Source organism: Nelusetta ayraudi, unplaced genomic scaffold, assembly GCF_046127955.1.
Source record: "Nelusetta ayraudi isolate G7.1 ecotype Tasmania unplaced genomic scaffold, CSIRO-AGI_Nayr_v1 ptg000087l, whole genome shotgun sequence".
Classification (NCBI taxonomy): domain Eukaryota; kingdom Metazoa; phylum Chordata; class Actinopteri; order Tetraodontiformes; family Monacanthidae; genus Nelusetta; species Nelusetta ayraudi.
The window spans coordinates 452,501-480,000 of NW_027466137.1; the positions used below are offsets into that span (position 1 = coordinate 452,501).

A 27,500-nucleotide genomic window follows, 5' to 3' on the forward strand; every position below is an offset into this window, starting at 1 on the left:
TGGACGCAGTCCTAGAGAGGAGGAGGAGATCGAGAAGATCGAGCCAGCCGACCGACAATGCTGCTGCCACTGTGCGACACTGACCTTCACACTCAGCTGCTCCCAGCTGATGTTCTCCGAGGTCAAGTTCATTTGGTTCCACACCTGCAGGGCTTCAGCAGAGATGTTGGCCGGTGGAGAGCAGCGACATCTTCAACACAATGGAAAGCAGTGTGTCAGTCATCGCTCAGAGGAACCGCTGACACTTTACTCCTCTGGAGGTCAGACTGGTTCAGCACGAGAGTTCAATTTGACTTCAATCTCACGTGACCTTGACTTCCTAAAAGGTCACGGGGTGTTAAATCTTCTTTCTCTACCATGTGAACATTGGCCGTGGCTCCAGCAGCAGGTTTTACCTGTAGAAGGTGAGGTTGTCCAGATGGTTGTGCATGTTGACCGGGTAGACCCGTCCGAGGTGGACCAGCTTCTCCAGAGCCTCGTAGATGAAGATGATGCAGATGAGTGCGGCGAAGGCCTCCTCCGTGAAGCGGGTGATGTAGCAGACCAGCGTGCTGGCGTCGGCGGCCACCAGCAGGAGGCAGAAGAAGGCCGTCCACAGCCCGATACTGGCCCGCAGGGACAGGTAGGACAGGCTGTAGCTGCTGCAGACACACACAGGGTGGCGCCGAAGAGTCACCGCAGTGCTGGAAAGACCAGCGTGATGCTTTTGATCACTGGACGGTTTTCAGGGTCAAACTTCAGTCCAAAGCTGCTGAGACAGCCAGCACAGCCAGTCTGTCAACACACAAAACAAAGTTCACATCGTCTGGGACAACAACCAGGGTCAAAGGTCAGGGATCCTGCAGTCTATAAAGAGCTGCCCCTCGCCGGCGTTGTCACTCGTCATGTCTCGCTGCGTCTCCGTCCTGCTGCTGTTGGCGCTGGTCCACCTGGACCGGTTGGGCTCGGCCCAGCCTGTGGACCAGCTGGCTGTGCTCAAGTCCATGAAGGCTGCAGTGGAGGAGCTGCAGGCCGAGAGAAGAGGTGAGCAGGGGCGCCACCTAGTGGAGGAGACGCCAAACTCTCCAACCCCCATTTTTTAAGAAAAATTCCCTTTATTTCCTCCTTGTAAACATTTTAGATCTGAGGCAAATGAAGGTGTTCCTTTCGCCTCATGAAGCTCTGTGATTGGACAGAACTGTGGCAACTGTCGTGTCTTTCTGTTGCAGTGCTGAGTGAACGTCTGGGTGCGGCAGAGCAGCAGCTGAAGAGGGTCAAAGGTCAGAAAAAGTTTTTTGAAATGAACATTTTCCAGAGTTATTTCAGTTCCAAAATTCATTTATTAAGAAACTGAGTTGTTTTCACCCGATAATATTGGAGAAGCTTGGGAGGAGTTCAATCGTTTTTTTGATTGGTTTGATTCGGATCGATTCCTTGTCGTCCTCAGAAGCGCCAAAGGTGGCGTTCGCTGCCTCGCTGGGTGGAAACGGCCTTGTCAAGACCACGTCAGGCAACAGAGACCTCATCTACAGGGACGTGCTGACCAATGTAGGTGGAGCTTACAATCAAGAGACAGGTGAGCTCCACCCACAAACTAAAAGCAGCGTGAAAAAAAATGGAGAAACTTGAAAGAAACACACACACACACACACACACACACACACACACACACACACACACACACACACACACACACACACACACACACACACACACACACACACACACACACACACACACACACACCATCTGTCTGCTTTGAATCATCTCCTCCGTCCTCCAGGCGTCTTCACGGCGCCGATCCGCGGCGTTTACTACGTCCGCTTCACGGCCAACGCCCCCACCGACTTCACCATGAGCGCTGTCCTCTACAAGAACGGCCAGCAGGTCCAGCTGATTGCTCACGAACAGCCGTCTGGGAGCGGTAGTGACACGGCGTCCAACGGCGCCGCCCTGCTGCTGGAGGAAGGCGACAGGCTGTCCATGCAGCTGTGGCACAACACTCAGATCTGGGACAACAGCAACCACCACAGCACCTTCAGCGGCTTCCTGCTCTTCCCCATGTGAGCAGCTGAGTGGTGAACGGGAGCCTCTGATTGGCTGCACAACAGAACAGAACTGATAACGGTCCTGTGTGTTTCAGGGTGGATGAGCCTCCAACAAAAGTAGACATGGAGACGGAACTAGTGAACCTTCAGGCTTCCATCAAGCAGCTCCGGACAGAAAACACTGGTGGGATGATTTGATCCTCAGAGTTTCTCAGACGTGTCAAACTCGAGCGTTTGAGGACCACACGGTGGTCTCAGGGTCAGGGTTCGGGTTCGGGTTTGAGGATTGGGGTTAGGACATTTAGCTCGTACAGTTTTATTCTGCTGACGCTGCTGTTTCAGATTAATAAAAACTTTCTCTGTCTTCTTGTGTCTCCTCAGGAGTTCAAGAAAGGCTGGAGGCCACCGAGCTCCAGCTTAGGACAATGAGAGGTCAGAACCATCAGACAAACACCTGAAAAGACAGCAACGTTCCCCTGAGGAAACTCCTGCAAGGCTGATTTTGACTCTGGGCTGACCGAGGGACTGTCACTTCCTGTTTCTGTCCTCTAGAGGTGCCCAAGGTGGCGTTTGCAGCATCTTTGGGAGGAAACGGCCTCCAGAAGACCACCAGCGGAAGCAAGACACTGATTTACACCGACGTCCTGACCAACATCGGACAAGCATACAACCCTGAGACAGGTTGGAGTTCAACAGTCAGCCACCTTGCACCAGATCTCCAACCCTCAGCCAAAACAGTAGAAAAACTGACCCTGGCTCCTCCTCTTCTTTCCTCCGTCCTCCAGGCGTCTTCACGGCGCCGATCCGCGGCGTTTACTACGTCCGCTTCACGGCCAACGCCCCCACCGACTTCACCATGAGCGCTGTCCTCTACAAGAACGGCCAGCAGGTCCAGCTGATTGTTCACGAACAGCCGTCCGGGAGCGGTAGTGACACGGCGTCCAACGGCGCCACCCTGCTGCTGGAGGAAGGCGACACGCTGTCCATGCAGCTGTGGGACAACACTCAGATCTGGGACAACAGCAACCACCACAGCACCTTCAGCGGCTTCCTGCTCTTCCCCATGTGAGCAGCTTCCTTCAGATCCACCAGAGACCCAACCAGCGCGACTCCATCACAGCTTGCAGCAGCGGCAGCAGCCGGAGGCTCTGTGGTCTCCAGAACACTTGATTGAATAAAGTTTGCCGTTTGTCTTGATGTGGTTGTTGTTGACTCTCGTGGACACAAACACACAACTCACTGCAACAGGAGCTCCGGCAGAGGATTTTGTGTCTTCATCAGAAACACTAAAAGTTTTTGAAGTAAAGAGAAGTTTGTTGCCCCGTTATCAGCGGAAGCGTCCAGGTTCTCTGAAGATCAACATTTAGCCCTCTGTTTACAGCCTCCTGACTTGAAGCGGCGCACACCCCCGCGGCCGCTTCCCGCTGTGCTGCGACAGTTTCGGCGTACGACGCTGAAGTTGGCGCCACATTCGCCGCGGTGCTTCTCAGGTTTCGATACCGCCTTAAAAAAAAAATCCGCAATTTGACCACTAGGTGGCGGTGCTTATCCCAACGCCGTTCAACATATAAAATTCAGCGAATCATGATGTCCATGTTGAGGTAGATTTTTGACTAAATCACACAGTAGAAATGGACATGTGAGGTATCATTGGAAAGCCTGGGAGCTCTACTCTCACAATCAGTTGACACATTTTACAGGATGTCATTTTTTGGGCTTTAAAGCACAGCCATCTAGCGGTCAAATTGCAGATTTTTTTTTTGAAGGTGGAATTGAAACCTAAGAAACACCGCGGAAGCACTGCGGCGAATGTGGGGCCAACTTCAGCGTCGTTTTTTGACGTCTGGTCCATTTTGTGCGCGAGCCGCGAGCGAAACAGCCAGAGGACAATGAACAATTATCCAGCGCTGATGGAAGGTGGTGGAAAACTTTTGCATCAGTGCTTGAAATACGCCGCGACTGGCGCGATATTATGACTTGGTGACGTCCCGGGTGTTCCAATTCCATCGCAAGCCGATCGGTGCAGTGCCGATCGGAGCCCATTGTTACCCGGGTCCCTTGCCGGGTTGTTTGACCCGTTATGTCGCGGCACAGTTCGACTCGGCAAACCTGCTCCACTGCCACCAAATGCCTAGTGATTCCCTTTGGGACTTCACAGTAGCTGCTTTCTAACACTGTTTCAAAGCCAAAAATTGCAGAGTTTTACAAAAACATGAAGTTGAAAGAAAAAAACATTAAAATAGCAGCAGAACAAGGCAAGAGCGTTCTCACAAGTGAGAGTGTGCCTCAGCCCTGGATCAGTCCGCAATCACTGGCTCTGACACTGACCTGCAGAACTGGAAGAGGATCTTCTCGAAGACCAGGACCGGCCCAGTGCTGCCCAGGATGATCAGCGGTTGGCCGCCAAACAGGGAGAAGGCCACGCCCGTCAGCGACGCCCCGAGCAGGGACTCGATGGCGCTCTGACAGAGACATGGAGGGAGAGAGGTTGACTTCCTGTGGGCCACCAGCTGCAGCGCCACCTTCAGGACTTACAATATTCCCTCTGGTGGCCTCGCCCAGCAGCCCTCCGAAGGTGATGACGGGCGACATGCAGGCGCAGTAGAGGAAGAGGACGGAGGCCAGGCACTGCAGACTGAAGCCGTCTCTGATGTCGCTCCACAGGAAGGGAACCTTCCTCCCGACGTCCTTCATCAGACCGCCAAACAACCTGCAGGGGGCGCCGCCACCTTGAGCCCTCCACTTGGTTCTGATTGGCCTTTCAAACATCTCTCAGTCCACCCACCTTCCGGTCCTCCGCAGCTCCGGTCCGATGTGATGCTCCGTCTCCTCCACAATGTAGGCGGAGCCCTTCCTCTTGTCCTGTGAAGACACGGATGGGCAAATCGGGCTCCTGGAGCTTCAGGACTTGTCTGACCTCTGACCTGACCTCACTTCACCTGGGATGGGACGCTCTTTGGGGGCTCGATGCGGATGCTGGGATCCCACTCGCCCGGAGGAAGAACCGTCACCTGGTCCAAGAACTCGTCGATTCCTGACAGCAGGTCGGCCCTGGATTTTGCCACGTAGGCCACTTGGTGGAAGATCTAGAAGGGGTCAGACAGGTGAGATCCCGAGCTCTGGTCAGATGTTCAGGTCAGGACTGATGCTTCAGAGAAACAGACGAGATCAGGTGGATGGAGATGTGTTTTCTGGAGGTTCTAGAAGTTGCAGAAGAAACATCAGCATCGTGTGACGTCATCACCTCGTCCGACATCAAAGTGGCCATGCAGCGTCCCACCTCTCGGCACTGGAGATCAGGTTCAGGTCTAGGTTCAGGTCCGGGTCCAGAAACTGGAGATGGCCTCAGCAGCAAGAAGACAAACCTGCAGCAAACAGTTGTGGTTACCCAGCAGGACTACATCCATTCAGGGTCAGTGGGCCTGCAGTGTCTCTGGCTCCAGCCACCATCTGGAGAGGTCACCTTGAGACACCACCACCACCACCACACTGCAGGCAGCATGGATGATGGAAGGGTGAGAGGATTATTAATAGAAGGATGAATGCTGGATGGATGCTGGATAATCTCTGTGATATCCAGCAGAACTTCCGGCTGGTCTGTGAAACAATGTCTAGTTTCTGGAGGTCCAGGGAGGAGAGGAAGTGAAGCTAGCAGATAAAATAGTTCTTGAGGATGGAGAGGAGATGTTCTTGAGGATTCTGAAACACTGCTGTGTGTGTGTGTGTGTGTGTGTGTGTGTTGACCTGGTGGGCACGGGGACCTCTGTGAGGCCACTCAGCAGGGCAGCTGGACTCAGTCGTAAAAAGGCAGTGATTGGCTGCTCCAGGAAGTCGACCTGACCAACCAGGACATTGGACGCTTCCGCACCAGCAGGAATCTTCTTCAGGAAGTTCGTGTCCACCTTTTGGAAGAAACAACGTCATCTTCTTGCAGGACCTGCTGCTGCCGAGTCCTCTGGTGAATCCTCATTAGCGCCCCTGCTAATATTTCCCTGTGCAGACTGGCTCAAAGCTGGTGGACCAGTTCAGCAGAATCGTGGTGCTGGACACCTTTCCAGCGCCTACGATCTCATCAGACACCATGAGATGAACCCCACCATGATGCTACCTTGCTAAGGTCCAGCCAGCTGTTTTCCCGACTGGCTCCAGTCTGGAGATTCTGGCCTCCTGCAGCACAGGAAGAACCAGCACAAGGGATCAAAGAGGACAACCAGACCACCTGACCCCCAAACCATCTGACCACCTGACCACCTCTGTGACATCACAGCCTTCCTCGCTCGCTCTCTCACCGTGCTGCTGATGGTCGCAGCGTTTCTTGCCGACATCGGCGATGGATCGGACCAGCGGGATTCTGCTGCTCAGCCTCTTTTCACTCTGGTGATGATGTTGTCTCAGCAGAGCCACCTTCACCTTCTCCTGAAGCCCAGCCTCCAGCTGGCCCTCCGCCAGCAGGGCGTCAGTCAGCAGGTCTGCAGGCAGAAGGACGACAGCATTGACGACACACCGAGCCTCGGTGGAGGCGCCGAACCGCGAGCGGTGGCGGCGGCACTGACACCTGCGACCTCCTCCATGGTAGCGGCGCTGACGTCCAGCAGCAGGGCGGCGTTCTGGAGGCAGCAGCGCAGCTCCAACAGGCTGTGCAGAGGCAGCGAGGCCACGTAGGGTTTGCTCCAGCGCTCGCCGCCGTCCTCCACATCCTCCTCGAACTTCAGCCACCTGGAGAATCGAAAACCGAGGATCCAATCAGCCGCTGCCAGTAGGGGGCGACGCCTTCTGGAAGGAAGCCTCACCTGGCCGCCTCCTTCCACTCAGGTGAGTCTCCGCCTCCGACCGTCAGCTCATCCAACTGGGTGAAAAGCTGGCAGGGGGTGTGGCCTTGGTCCGTGTTCGCCGCCCCCAGGATGGCGAGGACCCTCCGGGACGGCGAGTCAGCCGGCAGGTCAGAGGTCACGAGACAAGACCCACAATGGTGGGGAGAGCCCTGCCCCTCCTGATCCACGATGTCCCGCCTCCTGCGGTGATGTCGGCGGCCGCGGCGGCGTTGAGGGACGGCAACCAGCATCGCTCGGTGACCTGCCAGACAGGAAGTGAGAGAGTGGTCCAGACACACCAGCAGGGGGCGTGGTCTCACCTTCCAACTCTTCCCTCTGGAGGCTGTGATAGGGGGCGGAGCTTGATTTGCCACGGTCCACCACAGCTTCTTCATCGTTTCCCTGCAACAAGGAGTCGGTGAGAGACCAGGACCAGGACCAGGACCAGGACCAGGACCAGGACACATCCTGGACCAGGTCTCAACCAGACTCTGGACCTGGAGGGATCTGTCCAGCCTGGTTGCCCCACGAGGACCCCCGGGAGCAGCTGGAGAGACCAAAGCTGCTGAACCTGCTGTGACCTCTAGCTGCGTGGGGAAACTCAAGTCACTGTTAATCATATTTGTTTTTTGTTTAAAAGAAGTTGGTCTGAGTTGAACTGTGGAAGGTCATCCATCGACTCTGGCTCCGCCCACAGTCCTGAATAGCAACAAATGAGCATGTCCAGCTAGTTGTGCTGGTGGATGGTGGTTTGATCTTCACCTGAACAGCAAAAATCATCAAACCCTTCAATTGAAAAAAACAATCACACATAACCAATAATAGCTATCATAGCAAACCAGACGGTGGCATTATCAACAACATGAAATATAGACAGATGTCAGTGGCAGCATCCACAGCAGAAATTACAACAAGGAAGAAAGAAGTTCCATTGACAGCAAATCAGCCGGTTTCCAATCCCAAACTTCAGGAATACTTGAGTTTCATCACAAAAAGGAACCTGAGAGAGTTGTTGTTGCTATTCTCAGACCTTCTCCAACAGCAAAATATTCACATTTTATATTCATGTATTTCTGCATATGCGTCAACAGACCCAAAGAACAAACATACCAGTGACAAAGCCGCGGACACGTCTGACCAGAAATCCACCATCACCTCCGTCCAGGAGACACAAAGCCTCCAAACTTGAGCAGCTGAGACAGACGGCCAGTTCCAGTGATCCAGTGTTCCACTGCTCCACTCATTTATAGCCAGCAGGGACTCTGCAGAGCCAGCACTGTCTTGTTTCCACCTGATCACCAGGAGCTCCAACTCCCTCCCAGCTCGGCCAATCATCAACCAGAGACATCCTGAGCTAACGCTAACAGACTGACCCTTTGGTTGATTGCTAATGTCGCTCCGCACCTCCCCTAGTGTTGGATAGGAAGTGAGACGCAGGAGTCAGCGTTATTTTAAGCTGCCTCATTAACTCTTGAAATTTTTCCATCAGCAGCTGCTGTGCCCTCTGACCTCTGCCTCTGTTTTTCAGACCTTTTTCAATGATCACTTAATTTGGTCTGCAGAGAGAATTAAAACATTCGATCTACTTCAGGCTGTGACTTCCTTCCTTCAGTCCTTCTCAGTGCAGCTGTTAAAGTCTTTGTCCGCAAAAAGAAAAGCTTTTGTGAGAAAAAGAATCAGTCCGCTCAGTTTCTCTTTGTCTTGAAGTCGACCTTCCAACGTCTGGACAGAGAAAGATAAAGTCATTCTGAAACTGACTGTTGCATTCAAACTTTGCTTGTTTATTGCAATGTCGTTTGTGCCCCGTATGAGGCGCGAGACTTCTTAAAAATGAATTAGCACTTTCAATGTTAGGAGAAATGATTTGACCGATCTTATTGGAACTGAAATCTGATGTAACCTCAAGCTGAATCTTGGCTTCGGTTTCTCAGTCAACTGCTCACTTCCGCCACTGTTAGGGTTAAAGTTACGTTAGGGTTAAAGTTAGCGAGCCAAACTAGATTAGCAACAGTTTAGTCAGTCAGTCTGCCAGGACCGGACAAGGAGAGAACCAAATGCAAACCAAATTAGACAAACAACAAAATGAATCTACACAACAAACCAACTCATGAAAGTTCAAAGCAAAACATTACTCAGAAGGGGAAAAACGTGATTAAAATCGGAAACCAAAAAAAGAATCATTAATCAAAACAGAAATTCAAGACCTGGAATTACTGTGGCATGACTGAAGGCACTGTCTCTCTGCTTTACAAATAAGACCAACTGGCACTGGACCGCTACACATACACAAGGTAAAGGGGAACAGGTGAACACAATCAGGGTGGTGACACAGGGTGGAGAAGACAAATCAGACTAGGCTGGAAACACACAATGGAAGAGCGAGCTGAGAGAGCAGGGTTTCAAAATAAAACAGGAAGTCACGAGACAACGTACAGGAACTACACCGACACTCGGAACATGACATGACAGTCAGTGAGTCAGTGAGCCACCGCTCAAATCAGTGAGGTTGAAGATCATCTCCAGAAACAAGCTGTGCAAGCACAAGCTCCGCCTCCTTCAGATGATCACCATCAGGTGTCTCAGTGTCAGAGGTCAGAAGGTCAGGAGGTCAACACTTACAGAGGTGAGGAGGGGCCTCCGCTGCTCCTCCGGCATCTTCTGCACAAGTGCAACCTGGTCTGCATCCTTCTTCACCCCCCTCTGTTTTATGTCAGCTCTAGCCCCGCCCCTTCTGTGATTGACAGATCAGTTTCCCTATGATCTACAGTGACTGTGCACAAGAGAAAGAATGGGCGGAGCCAGTGATGGCGACGGCGGCAACAATGAAGAGAAGATAATCATTTATAAAATGTCTCTCTCTCTCACACGCACACACACACACACACACACACACACACACACACATACACACACACGATGAATGGAGCTTTGAAGGCTCTCTGATGAAGGAAGTCGTCTCTCCTGGCTTGTGGACAGCAGCTCTCCCAGTGGGAGCGGCGCTGGGCGGTGGGAGGAGGTGCTGGAGATTGTTCCAGCAGCTCTGAAGTGTTGATGGAGGAGGGTCATGGCTCTGAGGAGCTTATCAGCAGCACCAACTGCTTCTGTCATTGTGGCGCTGATGCCACTGCGACTGCAGCGACACAATCAAGAATCAAAGCTGCAGGAAGCTTCTCCTCCTCCTCCTCCTCTCCCTCTTCTTCTCCTTCTTCTTCTCCTCCTCTCCATCTTCTTCTTCTTCTTCTTCTTCCTCACAAAGTTGAGTTTCCTCAACTCAGAGTTCCCTCTGACTTTCTCAAACTGACGGTCTTGAGTACAGTAAATGAAAAAAATCAACATGTGTGATCTGTGGACAGACCAAAAACCGAATTTCCTGAAATGTAAGAAGTCTAAAATAAATATGCTCATATAATTAGTCAATATCTAATCGCCATTATCAGCATTAACAGTCCAGTGGGATGATTTCAAATGCATACTTCCTGATCTCCTCCTGCTGGCGACCTGGAGTGGACGTCATGCAAACTTCTTCCAAATGAAGTCACTTTGACTCCCAAATCTTTGTTTGTTGCTGTGAAGGAGGAACAAGTCACTGACACAACCCTCAGTCCTGTAGGCAGACTGAGAACTAGGACCAGAACCAACCTTGAGACTGAGAACTAGGACCAGAACCAACCTTGAGACTGAGGCTTAGGACCAGAACCAACCTTCTGACTGAGAACAAGGACCAGAACCAACCTTCAGACTGAGGATTAGGACCAGAAGCAACCTTCAGACTGAGAACTAGGACCAGAACCAACCTTCAGACTGAGGATTAGGACCAGAACCAACCTTCAGACTGAGAACGAGGACCAGAAGCAACCTTCAGACAGAGAACGAGGACCAGAACCAACCTTCTGACTGAGAACTAGGACCAGAACCAACCTTCAGACTGAGGATTAGGACCAGAAGCAACCTTCAGACTGAGAACGAGGACCAGAAGCAACCTTCAGACGGAGAACGAGGACCAGAACCAATCTTCAGACTCCACGTTCTGTTTTTCTGGTGACTTGAAGCTACTTGGCAAACTTGTTTTGATTTCAATGTTTCATTTTTCCTGAGTTGTTGTGTTTTGCCATGTCATGTTGTGTGTTGTTGAGTGTTATGGTGAGTTTTGTTGGAACTTCTCTCTGTCACCAGGTCTTCGGACATCTGCTGACTCTTCACTGCCTCCACAGCTCCACCATGTGTCCAGTCCTGCTCCTGCTGGTGGCAGCTCTGACCAGCGGTAACTTCTTCACACGTAAGTCACTCAGTGTTTTCTTTCTGAGTCAGCTGCTTGAGTCTCCTCCTTTCCCAGAATGCACCTCCAGTCCCAGAGGGGGCAGCACTGGTCTGGAGTACATTGTGGCTTTTCCAGAGAACATCGCCTACTACCACCCTGACGAGGGCCAGAACCAGGTCCGGATCACGGCCCTCTACAATAACACAGTGGTGACCATCACGTCCAGGCAGGTTCTCCTGGAGACCCTCAGGCTTCAGGCTGGAGACGTCCACAGTTTCAAACCGAGGGCCAACCTGGAGCTGAAAAGGTTGGAGGTGGACGACAGAACTCTGCTGATCAGCAGCAGCAGCGCCATCTCGGCCCACCTGGTCTCCCTGAAGAGCCAAAGCCTGCAGACGACCCTGCTGATCTCCAGCGACAGGCTGAGCTCTCAGTACCGCCTCCCGCCGGTCCCGCCCATCCAGGGGACCAGCCGGCCCGTCGCCCAGGTGACCCGGCAGGTGACGGAGCGGAGCCCCTTCAGGCTGCTGGTCGTCAACACAGGCCACGTCAACCAGGTCAACGTGACAGGCGGCTCACCCCAGAGGCTCCTCCTGCAGCCCTACCAGGTGGCCCAGGTGTGGCTGCAGGAGGAGGAGCCCACGCCGGCTGTCACAGCCCAGCAGCAGGTGGCGCTGTTCTTCGGTCACGCCTGCTCTGTGTGGCACAACTGCAGCTGCGGGCTGCTGTTTAGCGCCGTAGCTCCGCCCACAGACAGGGAGGAGACCTTCTACGTTCCGTCTTTCCTGAGCCAGAGCGCCGCGAACCAATCGCTGGTTCTTCTCTCCGACAGCCCCGCCCCCCAGGTTAGAACCCTGAACCCCGCCTCACCTGCCCTGACCTCGGCTGGCCCCGCCCTCCTCTACTGGCCCGGGTTGCTCCTCCCTCTCATCCCAGAGTCGGAGTTCGCTGCTTGTTTCCTCGTTGATTCTGTTCCCGACTCCAACAACTATGCCGTGATTGTGGTGCGAGAAAACCAGGTGGGCGGAGTTCACCTGGGGGGCGTGGCCGTCAACGTGGCGTGGCAGCGGCTGCACGGCACCGACTTTGTGTCTACCCACGTCGACCTTAAGGCAAACCAGACGGTCGTCTGGCACGACTCCTCCAGGATGGCCGTTTACCTCGTGGGGGACAAGGACGGCGTCTGGTTCGGAAACCCAGCCGCCGCCATCAGCGCCACACCAGGTACCTTGACCTTGACCTTGACCTTGACATCGACCCTCAGTTCGCTAATCAGGTGTGGCCGCTCTTTTTCTTCCACAAAAGCAAAGATCTGATGGAATTCAGACAGTAGTTGTGACCTTCAGACAGTAGTTGTGACCTTCAGACAGTAGTTGTTCAGGCTACGCCTTCATTTCCTGACCCCTGCTGTTTGTCTGTGCTGACCAGATTCCAGGGGTTGTCTCCTGGTCCCAGAGGTCCTGCTGACTGGACCAATCACAGACGGCTGGCGGGAGGCGGTGGCGTTCTGCAGGGGTCGCGACCTGGAGCTGATCAGCTTCTCCTCCCTGCAGCAGCAGCAGCAGATCTACCAGCAGCTGCACCAGACCAGCGGTGACCAGCTCTGGATCGGCCTGCGGCGCAGCTCCCGAACCGGCCGCTGGTACTGGCTGGACCGCGACCCGGTCTCACACACCGACTGGAGGGGGGCTGAGCCAGGAAACACGCAGGACGGCCAGTGCGCCATGATGAGACGCGGAGGGGGCGGAGACTTTGACTGGAGCGGCGAGAACTGCTGCAGCGCCGGCCGCCCGCTGTGCTACAGCAGCGCCATCTACTTCAACCTGTAGGGGGAGACACTGTTCCACCAGCAGGGCTGCAGGCTGATTCTGGTTTTGTTTCCTGGTTTCATGTCTTGGTTTTATTTCTCTGTGTCTTTATATTGTTTTTTTTAATTTTTCAACACAAAGCTTGACTAAAGCAGCCTCATCAACATGTGTAGATTTCTATAGAGGCTCAATATAATAAATATATTGTGAAGTGTAAAGTGGTCAAACTCGTCTCTCTTCTTCGTCATCCCTCAGTTTCCAGCAGTTTGAACCAATTAAAATCAGGTTTGTTATTAACCACTAAGGTGAAAAGAAACCACGAGACAAATATCAATAACTCCGCCTTCTCCCACTTCCTGTTTGGAAATAAATCCCATGAAATGCAGCTGCCTTAAAAGAAGTTTGGCAGTACTGCATTAAAGGTGGCGCAACTGAGTCGTGATGTGAGGTCACACGCTCGGCTTTAATAACTGCTGTTGTTCAGCGTGAGACAGAAATCACCATGATGACGTCACCACTGCGACTCAGCGGGATGAAGCAGAATTCGCCGCACCGCTGCTGAATGAGACGTTTAGTCACAAACGAAAATCTCAGAATTTCCATCGGAAAAACTGCCAAACCCTCAGACAGGACCCCAGACAGGAAGTACAAAATAAAACAGGAAGTGAAGAAGATGAGAGACAGACGATCAAAAATAACCAAAGAGAAACGTGAAGTGACATCACCAACCCCGCAAATATTTAGAATTATTTATTATAAATAATGACAATCAGAGTGATAATATAATGATGATGTCACACTGGTGATTACAGCGGGACAGAAACAGACCAATCAGCTTTCAAACACAAAGACCTCCAATTGGTCACACTTTGCTTCCACCCTGGACAAGCCACAACCCCACACCCCCCAGCAGGATGACCTTTGCCCCCAGAGACACAGTCAGGAGGAGCAGAAGAGGGGGCGGGGCTCCAGTCTGAGCCGGCCCCGCCTGAGGGGCGGCCACGTACAGCGTGGACAGTTCTCGGCCCAGCGGGTTGGTGGCGCTGCAGGTGTACTGCCGGCCAGGCTCCACCTGCCTCAGCCGGCTTACCGTGTGGGGGCTGTGGGCGGAGCTCTGCTCCTCCGGTCCCGCCCCCTCCCGCCACTGGACGTCGGGTGGCGGCGAGCCCTGGACCCGACACACGGCTCTATAGCCAATCAGCTCGCTGCCCTCCACAGACACAGCCAGGACCTTAGGGGGCGCTGCAGCACACACAAGAAGGCAGTGAGCGACGCCCCCTGCTGGAGGTTTCCCACAACCCTGCCAACTGACGAGAGCAACTTCCTGTTTACCTTCCACCCTCAGCCTGGTTCCCAGCTGCTCCTCCAGGGTGACCTGCTCCCGGCCCTCCACCTCCACCCCACAGTAGTAGCGGCCGCTGTCCTGTAGGGCGGCGCTGTTGATCCACAGCGACAGGTCGTGCTCCCGGGGGTTCCCCTCCAGCCGGTACCGCTGGTCCTGGTGCGGCCTGGGGTCACAGGAGGGCGACCCCGCCAGGCTGGTGCAGCGGAACAGGACCCTGCCGCCCAGACGCCACCACACCCGCAGCGAGGCATGCTGGGAGTTCTGGGGATGACTGAAGGTGCAGGGCAGCACCACCGGGTAGCCGTCCACCGCCCGCACCTCCGGCTGCACGCTGAGCGACCAGCCGTCGCCGCCGGAGCCCAACGCTGCAACCAATCAGGAGCCAGCAGGACAAACTCAGTGGTCACATGACCAACAGTGACGTGAAGCTCTGTGTGTGTGTGTGTGTGTGTGTGTGTGTGTGTGTGTGTGTGTGTGTGTGTGTGTGCCCTCACCTCCAGCAGCACCAAGCAGGAGCAGCAGCAGGACGTCCATCCTGAAAGCAACTGAGGCTCAACAGGAAGTTAAATTCTGCTTCCTCTTCCTCCACTTTATTTTTAATCTCGGAGGTGGTGTGTGTGTGTTTGTGTGTGTGTGTGTGTGTGTGTGTGCGTGTGTGTGGAGCTGCTGCTGCAGTCCCTCTCTCCCACACATGCACAACATCAACATTCATGGACCTAAACAAGCGGGATGTTGATTTCAAAATAAAATCTTGGGAACTTTTTAGCCTCTCCTGATGAAAGAAACTTTGTCTGTTCCAGTTCAGACTGGTTCTGCCGAGATGCATTAGCCGAATGTTTGTGCCGTGGTTCTTGTTGTTGCTCGTCGCTCATTGTCGTTACTGACAGTGCGGGTCACGTGACTCTGTACTTTTGTCATGCTTTTACAGTGAAAGGTCTAACCGGATACGACGCTGTTGAACCACCTCGCCTTAACGTCGTCGTCCTGCGCCGTAACGTGACCGACCGACTCGCCGTCCCGCCCGCAGTCCGCTTGATTCCGCCTGTTTCCGCCGCTCCGGGACGCCAGGCAGCATGTCTCACTCCGCCGTCCCCGCCACTTCCGGTGGCAAGTCTCCCGCCGACAGTGGGCTGAACGCCGGCTACCTGCAGAGTCTGCCCGGCCTGCTGAAGGTGGGACAGACGGTGAGTTTCTGCGGGACGGGTGACGTCACGGCGGAGGGATGGGAGCGGAGGGGCGAGGCGCGAGGGTGAGGGGGGAGGACAGGGGTGCGTGCGGCTGCAGTCGGAGTGACGTCATCTTACCCAGCAGCGCAACATGAATGTTATGATGCGTTTCATCACTTCCTACTTTTCTAAAAAAAAAACAAAAAAAACAAAAAAACAAGCGTCAAACTGTGACGTCAGGACGCTAAAGCAGTTGCGCGCTCTCCCTGCAGGTGGCGCTGTTGGTCTCCTTCCTGTGCGTCCACTGCACCCACGGTTGGCCCAAGTGGGCGGCGTTCCAGTTCTTTGAGCTGGTGGCGCTGTGGTTCCTGGTGGTGGTGCTGCTGCTGCTGCTGCTGCACCTCTTCAGGCTGCACAGCAGGATGAGCTGCATCAACTGGCCGCTGACGGTGCGCTGCACCCACCTCACACACACACACACACACACACACACACACACACACACACACACGCTGATTGTGATTGGTGGCAGTGCAGTCATGTGACCGCTGGTATCCGCTGCAGGAGTTCTTCCACTACTCGGTGGGGACGGTGCTGGTCTTCATCGCCTCCGTCGTGGCCGCCGTCAAGAGCGGCGGAGTCTCCGCCCTTGTGGTGGCGTCGGTATGTAGCCGCGCCCTCCCCCCACCCGGGGCAGCCAGATTTCTTTCCCCAGGAGGAAACAAGGGTAACCACGCCCCCAACTCTTTTGATTGGTCCGATGGCTCAATAATGTGGCCCAGTCTGAACCGAGCCCAGCGTGGACAGTCAGCCCCAAACATTGCATTAGAGGAAGGAATCTGATTTGAATCCAATTCGCCTGCAGTCTGAACGCAGCCTTTGTCATCACTGCCAGCGGCTGGGAAAGAAGGACACGTGATTAACAATGAAGAAATGAAAAGTAAAAACATCAATAAAAAAAACAAATGTTTCAAACTTCACTCTAAGAACGAAACACTTTGAAGGCATGAAGAACAGCGCTGGAGTTTAAAAACCAGAATGAAGAAACGGCTCTGGAGCTTTAGGTACTCGAGGTAGAAGTGAGAGACTTTACAGCGACCAATCCAATGAGGACAGGGCGTGGTTATCCCTATGTCCTTCACTCACTTCCTGTGTCTCGCCATCCGTGACGTCATGAGCTGCGGTGTCTTGTGCAGGTGTTTGGCTTCATCACCACCTTCCTGATGGCCGTCAGCCTGTGGACGTCCTACGGCGCCACCTGCGGTTCCCACCAGACAGGTACGGAAAGCAGCTGGGCGGAAAAGCTCCGCCCCCCCCCCAGCCCCCCTACAGTCACATGACCAACAGCCAACCCTCCTTCCGTCCAGGTGCAGTGATGTAACAGACGATTGGCCAAACCCTCTGCCTTGTGACTGCTGTACCCACCCCCCAAGGCCACGCCCTCCAGCCAGGACTGGCCGCCGTCACCTGTCACATGACCCTCCTTTCCTCGACACCATGTTTGTACTGTTGTTTACTGCTCGGATGCTGTCAGACAGTTTTCGGTGCTTAGCATCACATTTAGCCGCCGTCGTTTGCTACATCATCGCCACGCAGTTTCAGAGAAACACGCGACATCGTCGTCTCCCCCTGCTGGAGGATCTGGATGTTTACAGCGGATTAGTGCTTCCGTCATACACACGCGGTCCACGTCAGCGCGTCTGAAAATCACTGCTGGAATGTTTTTGCTGTGAAGATGTTCGGTCTTCTTCTCAAGTTTCAGCCTGCAGAAATTCTCCTCACGCTCCTGAAAGTCCAGTTTGCACTTTACACAACGGAACCTGCATGCTAATGACTTTTTTTTAAATTTTTTTTTTAAGCACGCTCAGATTACTCAGGGGCTAATAGCAATAGCATGCTGTATGTGTATCTAAAAGAGTGCATGCTATCTCAAGCTACACACTTTGGAAGCATGGACAGGAGGGACAGGCGATACGTTTGCAAATTATCTTCAAAAAATGATTACAAAAAAAAAAAAACAACGGCTGGATTATCACGATATTGTTGCTCGTGATATTCAATGATCGTGATATTGAGTGATGGTGATATCGCCCGTCCCTCGTCGACTGGGGAGCAGATGAGCCCAGTTCCTCCTCCTGACTGGGAGCGATGGAACTGGGCCTCACTCTCCACCAATGAGACAGTTTGGAGACAGGAGAGCAGTGCATCGTGGGACATCAGGCAGCCAACAATGTCTCCACTGTTGCTGAGAGGCTTCCGAGTGGCAGGTCACATGACGAGACGTCGCGAAAACAATCCGTCACACATTCTGAACCAAAAGCACGAAAACATCAACACAAAACTCAAAAAAGCAGCAACTGCCGGAGATTTTTCAGCACAAGCGAAGACAACAGGTTTTTCAACACGGACCATGTGAGTCATGTGACCTCAGCTGTGTGGGCGGGACTCCTCAGTGGAGCTGTGTGCTAAATATTAGCTTTCATGTCCGATTTGACGGGAAAAAAAAAAGACATTTTTTCTGTTTGTGACTCTTAAAGTAGCGGTGGATTTTTTTTTGCGGCGCTGCTGGTGGCTCGCCGAGAACCCGGTGAGTCCAAACCAAGGTTGTGTGAAGATGGGAGGAGACTTCCTGCTGACTAAAACACCTACTTCCTGCCTTTTGGTCGAGCAGATGCCAAAAATCCGTCGCAACTTTGACATTTTACACCAAATCTGTTTGCTGGCCGACGTCTTTGAACCGTCCAGTTTCCCACAGTGATCAGCTGACATCGAGGCCTCGCTGATTAACTGGCTGGAGGTCATGTGACCATCAGGCAGGGGGCGGGTCCAGACTGTGACTGTTTCTGACTGGAGGTCCTGTTTACCGCCTCTGGCGCCTCAGTTTGTGGCCACGCCCATGTTTGCTATTTTCTACGCCAGTCTTTGCACTCGGCCCCGCCCCTTTTACAACCTGCCGGCCTCCTATTGGACAGTTGGCAACTAGAAGGGAAGAAAACACTGAGATCCAGGCCGCTCAGAATTTGTTGACGTCACCGCAGCCGGACAGCAGGGGGCGCCTGCGCTCAGCCTCTGGTGCTCTGTGCTGCGTGTGTGTAGAGGGTCACATGTTTCTCAGTCATCCAATCAGGTTTTGGATCAGCGGTAACGAGCTAAGCTAGCGGGTTTCTCCAAAGTGCCTTAATGAAGTTGTGCGTCAACAGCTGGAGCTTCTTCTGGCGTCTGATTGGCTGAGAGTCTGCAGGAGAAACTGTCACGGCTGAAGTCACTCCTTGGTTTTCTACATTTGTAAAACATGTTTCTGTGGCTGCATGTTGTAAATTAAAGGCTCATTACACCACTTTGACTCTGAGCTGTGATTGGCTCCTCACAAACGTGGAAACGCGGAGGCCGACAGGAAGCAGCAGCACAACTTCCTGTTCAACGTGGGTCGACTGGAGCTTCTGGTCAGGTGACCCCGCATCCTGCCAATCAGCAGCCACCTCTGTGTCTTTCAGCTCCTGCAGACCTCATCACAGGTCCGCAGCACTTCTGCAAAGGAACACTAGAGGGCAGCAGCGAAGCGTAGGTCCGTCTGAGTCTCACAACATCGTGGTCAGAGTGAGGATCGCCTGCTCCAGTCTCAACAGAATAAATAGGATAAAATAAACCAGATTGAATAAAATTATAAGCAAGAAAAAATTAATTACCTAGAATAAAAATAAATAAATAACAATATAGAAAAAATAAATAGAATAAACCAGAATAAATAAAATAGAAACAGGAATAACTAAAACAAACAGGCGTAAACCGTGTGAAGTAGAAACATTAAATAAACAGGAATAAATATGAAATCAATTAATAAATAATAAAAACAAAAATAAATAAAGTAAACTAGAATAAATAAGATGTGAAGATGTTTGTGGTCCAGTTTGCTGATGGAGGTGATGCTGCTGGACACGATGAGGCTGCTGAGACCAATGAGGAGGTGGTGAAACAGGTCAAAGGTCAGCTGTCAGCTCTCTGGGTCAAAGCAGTTTGTCTCACCAGGAAGAACCGCTCGCTAATGAGGCGGAGCCTGGCTTCACCTGCTAACCCGTCCCCGCCGGGAGTCCCTGAGGAGAGCCCGATTGGCTCTCTGAGGGAGAGGGGGAGGAGCCAATCGGGCGCTCTCATTCTGTCACAGCGCCTCCTACCTACTGCTCTGACCGCAGCACGACTAACGTGGCCAACGACTGCTGGGCGGAGCCACTTGGAGGAACACACACACACACACACACACACACAGTGGTGATGCTCTCACCGTCCTCCAGGTGCCCCTCCCCCACAGAGCCGCTCTGTTTCTGGGTGAACACACACACACACACACACACACACACAGCTGTGTTGTCTGGTCACGCCATTACCCACAATTCCCTGAAGAGACGAGGACGACTCCGCAGCGCCCCCTAGTTTTCCAGCAGGATCAGAGACGAAGCAACTGATTAACAAACACTGATTATTGATCACGCATCATTATGCTGTCAAGCAGCCTATTGGCTGAGGCTTAGGGGCGGGGCCCAGCACGCTCCACTCAATAAAAATGAGACATAAGACTCACAATTAAATTAGAATTAGTGTGTTACCATGGCAACAACCTCAGCTCCTGTGTGAGCACGGCGGCAACGGGCTGAGGGGTGGAGCTGGGAGAGGAAGGGGATGAAAATGGGGGGGAGTTGGGGTGGGGGCCGCAGGAGGGGGGTGGGGGGAGGGAGGCGGGAGGGAGGGAAGGCGGAGGAAGGGGGGGGCGAAGTCTGTTCACGGACAAAAGGCTGTGCATGTGGGAGCTGTTCCAGTAGCAGAGAACCACAGCAGGTCTGCTTACTGGTTTCCACTGGCTTCCACCGTTGGCAGACCCACCACAGCTGACAAGATATGATGTCATCAGCGGTGGTCACATGTCCATCATGTCTTCCGTCACCTCAGTCTGGTCAGCCTGGTTTCATCCTTCTGCTTCTCTGACTGATCATTGTTATTATTATTATGATTACATAAGTGAATAATTTCAGATAAATCAGCTTTCAGTTTTTTAATGTTTATTAGACTTTGCATCCTGTTATTGGTCACCATCTCGTGAATATTGTTTCCACTCGACTGCATTATTATTGCACATCACAGTGAGGAGGAACACCAGCAGCTTCACCTCCACCCCTCTCACATCCCGGACACTTCTGACGGTTCTGACGGTTCGGCTCAGCGAGACTTGAGGTTGTTTTCAAAGAATCCAATTGGAGAAGCATTTAGGACCAAACAATTCTCTGCTGGAGTTGAAGGAGTCGTGTTGGATGTCAGAGTTCAGCTCCACGCCAGCAGAGGGCAGTGAAACGGGTGGAGGCGTTGCCGTGGCGAATCCTTTGTCGACTCACACTTTGTTCCACACAAACATGCAGCAGAACAGGACTGGAGGTCTTCAGGCTGGGGGGTCAGAAGGTCCCACCAGGACCAAATTCAGCTTGAGTGTCCCATGCAACACAACATTCATGCATCCACCTTGACATCTCCGACACGAGGAGGGTGGAGGATGCAGACGCTGTAAAAGCTACTACAACATGTCAGATGGTTGGAGAAGGGCCTGGTGATGGAGAGAAGGTTCCTTCAGCGACTACTGCTGCTGCTGGCATGCTGCTACAAGAGCAACAGCAGGTCGCCGCTTTGGTGCTTTTCAGCAGAAACAACAACGTTTAGAGATACAAGCAGCTTGTCCTCTGACAGCCTGCATGCACAATGGAGGCTAAAGATGCTACAGTTGGCATTTCACTGGGATCAGAGTGCCCTGCTCTCTGGTGCTAGAACATCTACAACAGCTAGAAAGGTCAAAATGACAGCAAGGGAAACAGAACAAGCGCCACCTAGAGGTTCAGTTAGCCTACGGTACTGCAATAGGGAGATACACACACTGTAGTGATGTGATTGGTCGGGAGGATCTTCACTTTTGCGTGACGAGTGGAAGTCAGACACCCTGAACCCTTCAACCACGTTTCCATCCTGAAAGAGTGTCCCTACTGATGTTTCCCACGACAGGGTCGGCACTGCTGGTGACGGAGATCTGAAGAGCAGCGAACCAAGCTGCGCCTCGCTGGAAGACGTAGCGATCGTGGAGACTTCCACCAGCGCAAGGTCAGTCAGCTGGAGTCGAAAGGACAGCTGACAAATGGTTCAATTCTAGTTTAACGGCTGAAGGTCCTCAGAGGTTTCATGTTCAAGTATTAATCGTGATGCTACACATGGACAGAACCACTCTCAGCCGCTTCCTGCTCCATCAGGACAACCTTGGTTCGCTGCTCCAGCACCACCTGTGTCAGGTGGTGGTGACACAACCTGAACCCATCAACACAACCTCAGTGTGTGTAAAGCAGCCCAGCAGAGCTGGAGCCAAAGCCCAGAGTCAGTCTCCAGCAGGTGAATCAATGAGTTCCTCGAGGTGAATCAATGAGTTCCTCGAGATGAATCAATGAGTCTCCTCCAGGTGAATCAATGAGTTCCTCCAGGTGAATCAATGAGTTCCTCCAGGTGAATCAGTGAGTCTCCTCAAGGGGATTCAGTGAGTCTCCAGCAGGTGAATCAGCGAGTTCCTCCAGGTGAATCAGTGAGTCCCCTCAAGGGGATTCAGTGAGTCTCCAGCAAGTGAATCAGCGAGTTCCTCCAGGTGAATCAGTGAGTCCCCTCAAGGGGATTCAGTGAGTCTCCAGCAAGTGAATCAGCGAGTTCCTCCAGGTGAATCAGTGAGTCTCCTCAAGGGGATTCAGTGAGTCTCCAGCAGGTGAATCAGCGAGTTCCTCCAGGTGAATCAGTGAGTCCCCTCAAGGGGATTCAGTGAGTCTCCAGCAGGTGAATCAGTGAGTCTCCTCCAGGTGAAATGCAACAGGTGGCTCCTTTGACTTCCTCTCTGACTACGACTACAGACAGTTGAGATGTTTCCAGTCCAGGGGGAGGAGCTTCAGTGGCCAAACTGCCTGGAGGACTGGTACTCACTGGTCACTCGGGGCCGGATGCCCTTGCTGTTGTAGTAGTCCACCACCTGGTGGGGAACCTCGGCCAGCACGCTCTTAGCCAGCTCTGCCGCTGACGCCTGGGGAGAGAAGAAGAGTGAGGGTCAGTGACCGCACCTGTCAATCACCACTCCCACACCCCCCCAGACAGGAGTATGTTTGCGGTCCATCCACTGGGAGGCGCCGGGTCTTTCTACTGGCTCTAAGGTAACTCATCCTAGTTTGTTGATCTGTCTAATATTGGTGGTGTGCAAAGAGGAGCTCAGATGGAATCCAGGTCAAAGCTCCAGGGAGGAATTCAGTTGGAGATTCCAGCATTCGCAGAAGAAGAAGTGATGCTGGTAGGGAATTTTGTTTACTTCACTAAGAATCTGCCGTCTGGAGAGAAATCCAGCACATCGTTAATGTAAACACCACTGTGCACACAATTAGAACTAATTGGCTAGAATAAATAATTCAAAGCTGCAGCTGCCTGAAGACCATCAGCCACCAGCTCCCAGACCAACCTTCAGGAGGCAGCCAGTGCTCCTCGCTGCCCCCTTCGGTTTCTGCCAGGAACAAACGTCTCCCCTGGGAGACGCACACACACACACACACACTCACACACACACACACGTCCCACAGATTAAAGCCCAGAGGAGGAACCAGTACAGACTGAGAAGATTAATGTTCCTCCAGACTGAGATAATTCACGCTGAGAGATTTAATGTTGCCCGTTTGTCTCTCCGAGCTCCTTGTGACTTTAATAACTTTCTCCTCTCCATTCATCCTCACCACTTTCATCCCCTCAGTCTGGATTTAAAGCTCTCCAGCTGCTTCTCGTTCATTTTCTATCTGTCTGTCTGGATCATCTTCAGACTCTGACCACACAGGAAGCAGAAGCTCCAGAAGCTCCAGGATGAGTTCCACTGGACCAGAGACCATCAGGCTGAAGGAGGGCCTGGTTCTCAGTGGTGAGGAGAGTTCATGCTGCTAGATGGATGTGATGGTTCCAGTCCAACATTCCCACCAGGACCTTCTTCCATTGATCAGGGCGCCACTGTGACCTAAACCTGAAGAAGATGGTGCGACCTGATTGGCCGGTGGCTCACCTGTTTAAAGTTGTGGAAGGGCACAAACTGCACGATGTCCCGGAGGGCGGGCTCTCCTCGAGCCGAGCGCAGGACCCCGTCGTCGCCCCCCAACACCTGCATGTCGCTGAAGTCGGCGTTCCCCACGCCCACAATGATGACGGACATGGGCAGGTGAGACGCCTGGACGATGGCGTCCCGGGTGTCGGCCATGTCGGTCACCACGCCGTCCGTCAGGATCAGCAGGATGAAGTACCGCTGCCAGAGACACAACACCAGGTTTTCCACCACTGACTTCCCCACCGCCACTCAGAGGGCGGAGCTTCTCTCACCGTGGCCTCGTCGCTGTGGACCTCCTGGGACGCCGAGCTCGCCACCTTGTGAATGATCGGGGCGATGTTGGTTGGACCGTAGAGCCGCAGCCTGGGCAGGCAGCTCTGGTAGGCCTCCACCACCCCCTGGATACCTGGGCAGGAGAACCAGGGAGAGCACGGGCCGTGAGGCAGGCAGGGAGCACGGACCGGACAGATAGGACAGGCAGGTAGGGAAGACAGACAGGAGGGACAAGAAAGGATGACAGACAGGATCACACTCCCGACAGGAAGGAAGGAAGAAGGACAGACAGAAAGCAAAGATCAGAAGGACAGACAGGAAGTAAAGATAAAATTAGACAGTAAACAGGAAGTGCAGACAAGATTAAACGGCTAACAGGAAGGACATACAGGAAGTAAAGACAGAGGTACAGACAGGACGTACTGACGGGAAGCACAGACAGGACGAGACTGCTAACAGCAAGTACCGACAGGAAGGACGGACAGGTTGTACAGACAGGAAGTAAAGACAGGAAGTACATACAGGAAGTAATGATGGCAAGCACAGACAGGATCAGAGCGCTAACAGGAAGGACAGACAGGAAATAAAGACAAAGTTAGACAGGAAGTGAACAGGAAGCGCAGACAAGAAGTAAAGACATTCAGTACAGACAGGATCAGACTGCTGATGTAGGTACAGAATCTGTCCGAGGTCCTACGGCAACTCTATTAGGACAAACTACATCGCAGTTGGATAAATAGATAGAGAAGTAGATAGACAGATGGATATAATCATATTTATACATAGATATAATGGATAGAACAAACAAACAAATGGCCGATAGATAGATAGATAGATGGATGGATGGCTATCTATCTATCTATCTATCCATCTATTCATCTATCGGTCGTTTTTTCTGTTTGTTCATTCGACCGCAATGTGGTTTGTCGTAATAGACTTGCCGTACGGACCACGTCCAATGATGTCCCATACGGCAAGTCTATTGCGACAAACTACATTGCAATCGAACGAACAAACGGAAGAACAAACAATACATCATATATATGTATAACATGATTATATCCATCTATCTAGCTACTTTTCTATCTTTTCATCCGACCGTGATGTAGTTTGTCCTAATGGAGTTGCCTTAGGACCCCGGACACATTCCGTCGCCCCGGACAGATTCTGTACCCACACTGACAGTAAGTAAAGACAAAATTAGACTGTTAACAGGAAGTGCAGACAGGAAGTACAGACAGGAAGTGCAGACAAGAAGAGCAGACAGGTGACAGGACTCTTCAAACAGAGCTAGGTTGAAGCAGAAAAGTGAGGAGTCTCCTCTGCATGTGACCACCAGGCTCCTCCCCTGCCACACCTCCTCCAGGCAGCGACTCCGCCCTCTTCCTGCCACCTACCTGCACACTCTGGGTTCTCCTCCCTAAAATTCACTGCAAAGTCATGTGACACCTGGAGAGGAGAGGAGAGAGTGAAGAGGAAGGGAAAGAGAGGAGTGGGCGTGGCCTGCTGACAGAGAGGATTCTGGGAGCTGCGCTCTGGTTACCTGGTATTGAGGAGGAATCTGAGCACCAAAGCCGAACGCAGGAAACATTTTGTCACTGCAGGAGGAAGACAGAGATGTCAGGGAGGCCTGTGATTGGCTGTCAACAGGCAGGAGGGCGTGTCAATGTCCTGTCACATGTTCAAACTCTGGAGGATCAGCTGCTTTCTCTTTGACTGTGAAAACGCTTTGATACCCAATGCGATTATAATATGTGATTTAGTGTATTACAGATTAAAGTTGGTTGATTGATTGATTGATTGATTCTGAAGCCAAATGGGCGGAGCTCCCAGTTGAAGACCGGGAACAGGAAAACTACCAGTGGAGGCTGACAGAGGAGCATGCTATGACATCATCATGACATCACAAACACCAGATGGTGATGTCAACAATACCAATTCTGCTTCATCTGGGCTGACAAGAGAACCATGTGCAGATGCATGATGGGTAGGCAGCAGACACTCCCAGTGGTCTGGAGGGTGAGGAACGGCTCCTCTGATTGGCTGCTGCTGCTGCTGCTGCAGGTAAACTCCTACCTGGCGTAGTCCTGGCAAATCTCGCCAACCGCCACCAGGGCCTTCAGGTACTCGTTGGGCTGGAAGGGGTGGATGTAGTGCAGAGAGCAGCTGTTCCGAGGATCCCCATTGGACGCCGTGAAGTCGATGGCCACCTGGAAACACAACAGCCAATCACAGGCGAGTGTCCGATCAGGCATCAGATCAGGTGTCAGGTGTATGAGAAGGTGATGGTGGTGATCACCTTGGCAGAAGAGTTACCGTGTGTGTGTGTGTGTGTGTGTGTGTGTGTGTGTGTGTGTGTGTGTGTGTTCTCACAGTGAACTGGATCTGGCAGCCTCCCATGATGTAATCTAGGAACGAGTGCATTCTGACGACCTGCAGCCAAAAAGAGGATGAGCAGTTGTGATTGGCTGTCACTGACCACGTGACCGGTGACTGATTGCTGATTACACTGGACTAGACTGGACTGGACCAGACTGGATTAGACTGGACTGGACTGTTGACAGTTGATGGGGCGCTCGGTCACCTTGCACTGGTTGAGGATTATAATCCCAGAGTTCTTGTAGTTCTTCTTCTTCACTCTGTACTTGTAGTTCATGCAGGGCCACTGGACCTAGGAAGGAGCAGAGGAGCCGTCAGCAGACTCGGAGTTCATCTCACTGCCAAGAAAACCTTCTGTCCTTCGGACCACAGTGACTCCGCCTCCCTCCCTACCAGCCTAGCGTTAGCAGTGAGTGGCTGGCCGACCACAAGGGAGAGGGCTGTTCCAAGGCGGAGTCAAGGATGGAGCACACACACACACACACACACACACACACACACACACACACACACACACACACACACACACACACTCACCTGCCGTCCGTCGATGGCTCCTTTCATTTCTTTGAACGTGGCCTCAAACTCTCCGATGTAGTCGTGTTTACCATTGGAGTCCCAGTCCCACACAGTGCACTGAGGAAACACACACACACACACACACACACACACACACACAAACACACACACACACACGCATTCAATCCAATCAGGCAAATTGAGTAAAACTGCAGGTGTGTGTGTGTGTGTGTGTGTGTGTGTGTGTGTGTGTGTGTGTGTGTGTGTACCTGCAGCTTGCGGTCATGGTCTCCACCACAGAGCGAGTTCAGAGAAACCCTGAAGGTTTTCCACACTGGATTCAAGTTATTCATCACAGTCTGAGGACAAAGAGTGGAGGTGAGCGTGTGTGTGTGTGTGTGTGTGTGTGTGTGTGTGTGTGTGTGTGTGTGTGTGTGTGTGTGTGTGTGTGTGTGTGTGTGTGTTCCTGTTGATCTCCTGTACCTCAGTCCTGTAGACGAGCTGCAGTGTGGCGTCATCGTTCAGTCTGTGGATCTCCAGAAATGGGTCAGACTTGGTGAAGAAGTCCTTTACACACACACACACACACACACACACAGGTAGTATTTTGTTAAACCGACGACTAATTTCCCTCTCTTTCTCACACACACACACACACACACACACACACACACACACACAGTCACCTTGTCGTCCAGCTTTCTGGCGCTGAACGAGAGGTCAATGTAGTCATCGTTTCCTGTCAGCTCCTCAGCCGTGATCTAATCACACACACACACA

General features: G+C 52.6%; 5 protein-coding genes and 1 long non-coding RNA gene across 12 annotated transcripts in view; 3 read left to right on the top strand and 3 right to left on the bottom strand.

Annotated features, from left to right (window-relative positions):
- Positions 1–9,527, bottom strand: part of LOC142901286 (sodium bicarbonate cotransporter 3-like) — a 13,357-nt gene extending 3,830 nt beyond the window's left edge. Inside the window, exons 1-15 of one of the 7 annotated variants that reach the window (XM_076045747.1) lie at positions 9,458–9,527; positions 7,159–7,240; positions 6,818–7,100; positions 6,583–6,743; positions 6,317–6,496; positions 6,136–6,194; positions 5,772–5,929; positions 5,272–5,392; positions 4,967–5,113; positions 4,813–4,889; positions 4,563–4,737; positions 4,356–4,489; positions 396–641; positions 85–190; positions 1–11 (exon numbers count right to left, since the gene is read on the bottom strand). The exon at positions 1–11 is cut by the window's left edge and continues 151 nt beyond it. In XM_076045747.1, the coding sequence (XP_075901862.1) occupies positions 1–11; positions 85–190; positions 396–641; positions 4,356–4,489; positions 4,563–4,737; positions 4,813–4,889; positions 4,967–5,113; positions 5,272–5,392; positions 5,772–5,929; positions 6,136–6,194; positions 6,317–6,496; positions 6,583–6,743; positions 6,818–7,100; positions 7,159–7,240; positions 9,458–9,493 (1,976 nt within the window). In that variant the 5' untranslated portion in view covers positions 9,494–9,527. Of the gene's footprint in view, positions 12–84; positions 191–395; positions 642–4,355; positions 4,490–4,562; positions 4,738–4,812; positions 4,890–4,966; positions 5,114–5,271; positions 5,393–5,771; positions 5,930–6,135; positions 6,195–6,316; positions 6,497–6,582; positions 6,744–6,817; positions 7,101–7,158; positions 7,355–7,409; positions 7,677–7,948; positions 8,688–9,457 lie in introns of those variants that run through there. The other 6 variants (XM_076045750.1, XM_076045744.1, XM_076045745.1 and 3 more) reach the window with 6 other exon arrangements.
- Positions 865–3,224, top strand: LOC142901289 (complement C1q tumor necrosis factor-related protein 4-like). Its single transcript, XM_076045752.1, has 8 exons — positions 865–1,023; positions 1,209–1,259; positions 1,427–1,555; positions 1,763–2,042; positions 2,123–2,211; positions 2,409–2,459; positions 2,580–2,708; positions 2,813–3,224. Exons 1-8 carry the CDS (start codon positions 885–887, stop codon positions 3,094–3,096), a joined length of 1,152 nt encoding a protein of 383 aa, XP_075901867.1. The 5' UTR covers positions 865–884; the 3' UTR covers positions 3,097–3,224.
- A 4,112-nt stretch (positions 9,528–13,639) lies between the features above and the next one.
- LOC142901306 (sialic acid-binding Ig-like lectin 15) lies at positions 13,640–15,407 on the bottom strand. The gene is made up of 3 exons (XM_076045780.1): positions 14,744–15,407; positions 14,237–14,614; positions 13,640–14,146 (listed from the first exon to the last, which is right to left on the bottom strand). The coding sequence occupies exons 1-3, from the start codon at positions 14,781–14,783 to the stop codon at positions 13,767–13,769; spliced, it is 798 nt and encodes a 265-aa protein (XP_075901895.1). The 5' UTR covers positions 14,784–15,407; the 3' UTR covers positions 13,640–13,766.
- On the top strand, positions 15,201–16,930 carry cmtm7 (CKLF-like MARVEL transmembrane domain containing 7). Its single transcript, XM_076045781.1, has 5 exons — positions 15,201–15,433; positions 15,688–15,864; positions 15,980–16,078; positions 16,612–16,693; positions 16,783–16,930. Exons 1-5 carry the CDS (start codon positions 15,323–15,325, stop codon positions 16,794–16,796), a joined length of 483 nt encoding a protein of 160 aa, XP_075901896.1. The 5' UTR covers positions 15,201–15,322; the 3' UTR covers positions 16,797–16,930.
- A 3,519-nt stretch (positions 16,931–20,449) lies between these two features.
- Positions 20,450–27,500, bottom strand: part of LOC142901282 (copine-4-like) — a 9,453-nt gene continuing 2,402 nt past the window's right edge. Inside the window, exons 5-16 of the mRNA XM_076045742.1 lie at positions 27,407–27,481; positions 27,204–27,287; positions 26,990–27,079; positions 26,739–26,837; positions 26,407–26,493; positions 26,196–26,255; positions 25,899–26,032; positions 25,366–25,420; positions 25,220–25,271; positions 23,822–23,955; positions 23,511–23,747; positions 20,450–22,499 (exon numbers count right to left, since the gene is read on the bottom strand). Of these exons, the coding sequence (XP_075901857.1) occupies positions 22,368–22,499; positions 23,511–23,747; positions 23,822–23,955; positions 25,220–25,271; positions 25,366–25,420; positions 25,899–26,032; positions 26,196–26,255; positions 26,407–26,493; positions 26,739–26,837; positions 26,990–27,079; positions 27,204–27,287; positions 27,407–27,481 (1,239 nt within the window). The 3' untranslated portion in view covers positions 20,450–22,367. The remainder of the gene's footprint in view (positions 22,500–23,510; positions 23,748–23,821; positions 23,956–25,219; positions 25,272–25,365; positions 25,421–25,898; positions 26,033–26,195; positions 26,256–26,406; positions 26,494–26,738; positions 26,838–26,989; positions 27,080–27,203; positions 27,288–27,406; positions 27,482–27,500) is intronic.
- The window catches only part of LOC142901285 (uncharacterized), a 1,391-nt gene continuing 63 nt past the window's right edge, over positions 26,173–27,500 (top strand). The window contains exons 1-4 of the long non-coding RNA XR_012928967.1: positions 26,173–26,311; positions 26,474–26,610; positions 26,996–27,098; positions 27,403–27,500. The exon at positions 27,403–27,500 is cut by the window's right edge and continues 63 nt beyond it. This is a non-coding gene — a long non-coding RNA (uncharacterized LOC142901285). The remainder of the gene's footprint in view (positions 26,312–26,473; positions 26,611–26,995; positions 27,099–27,402) is intronic.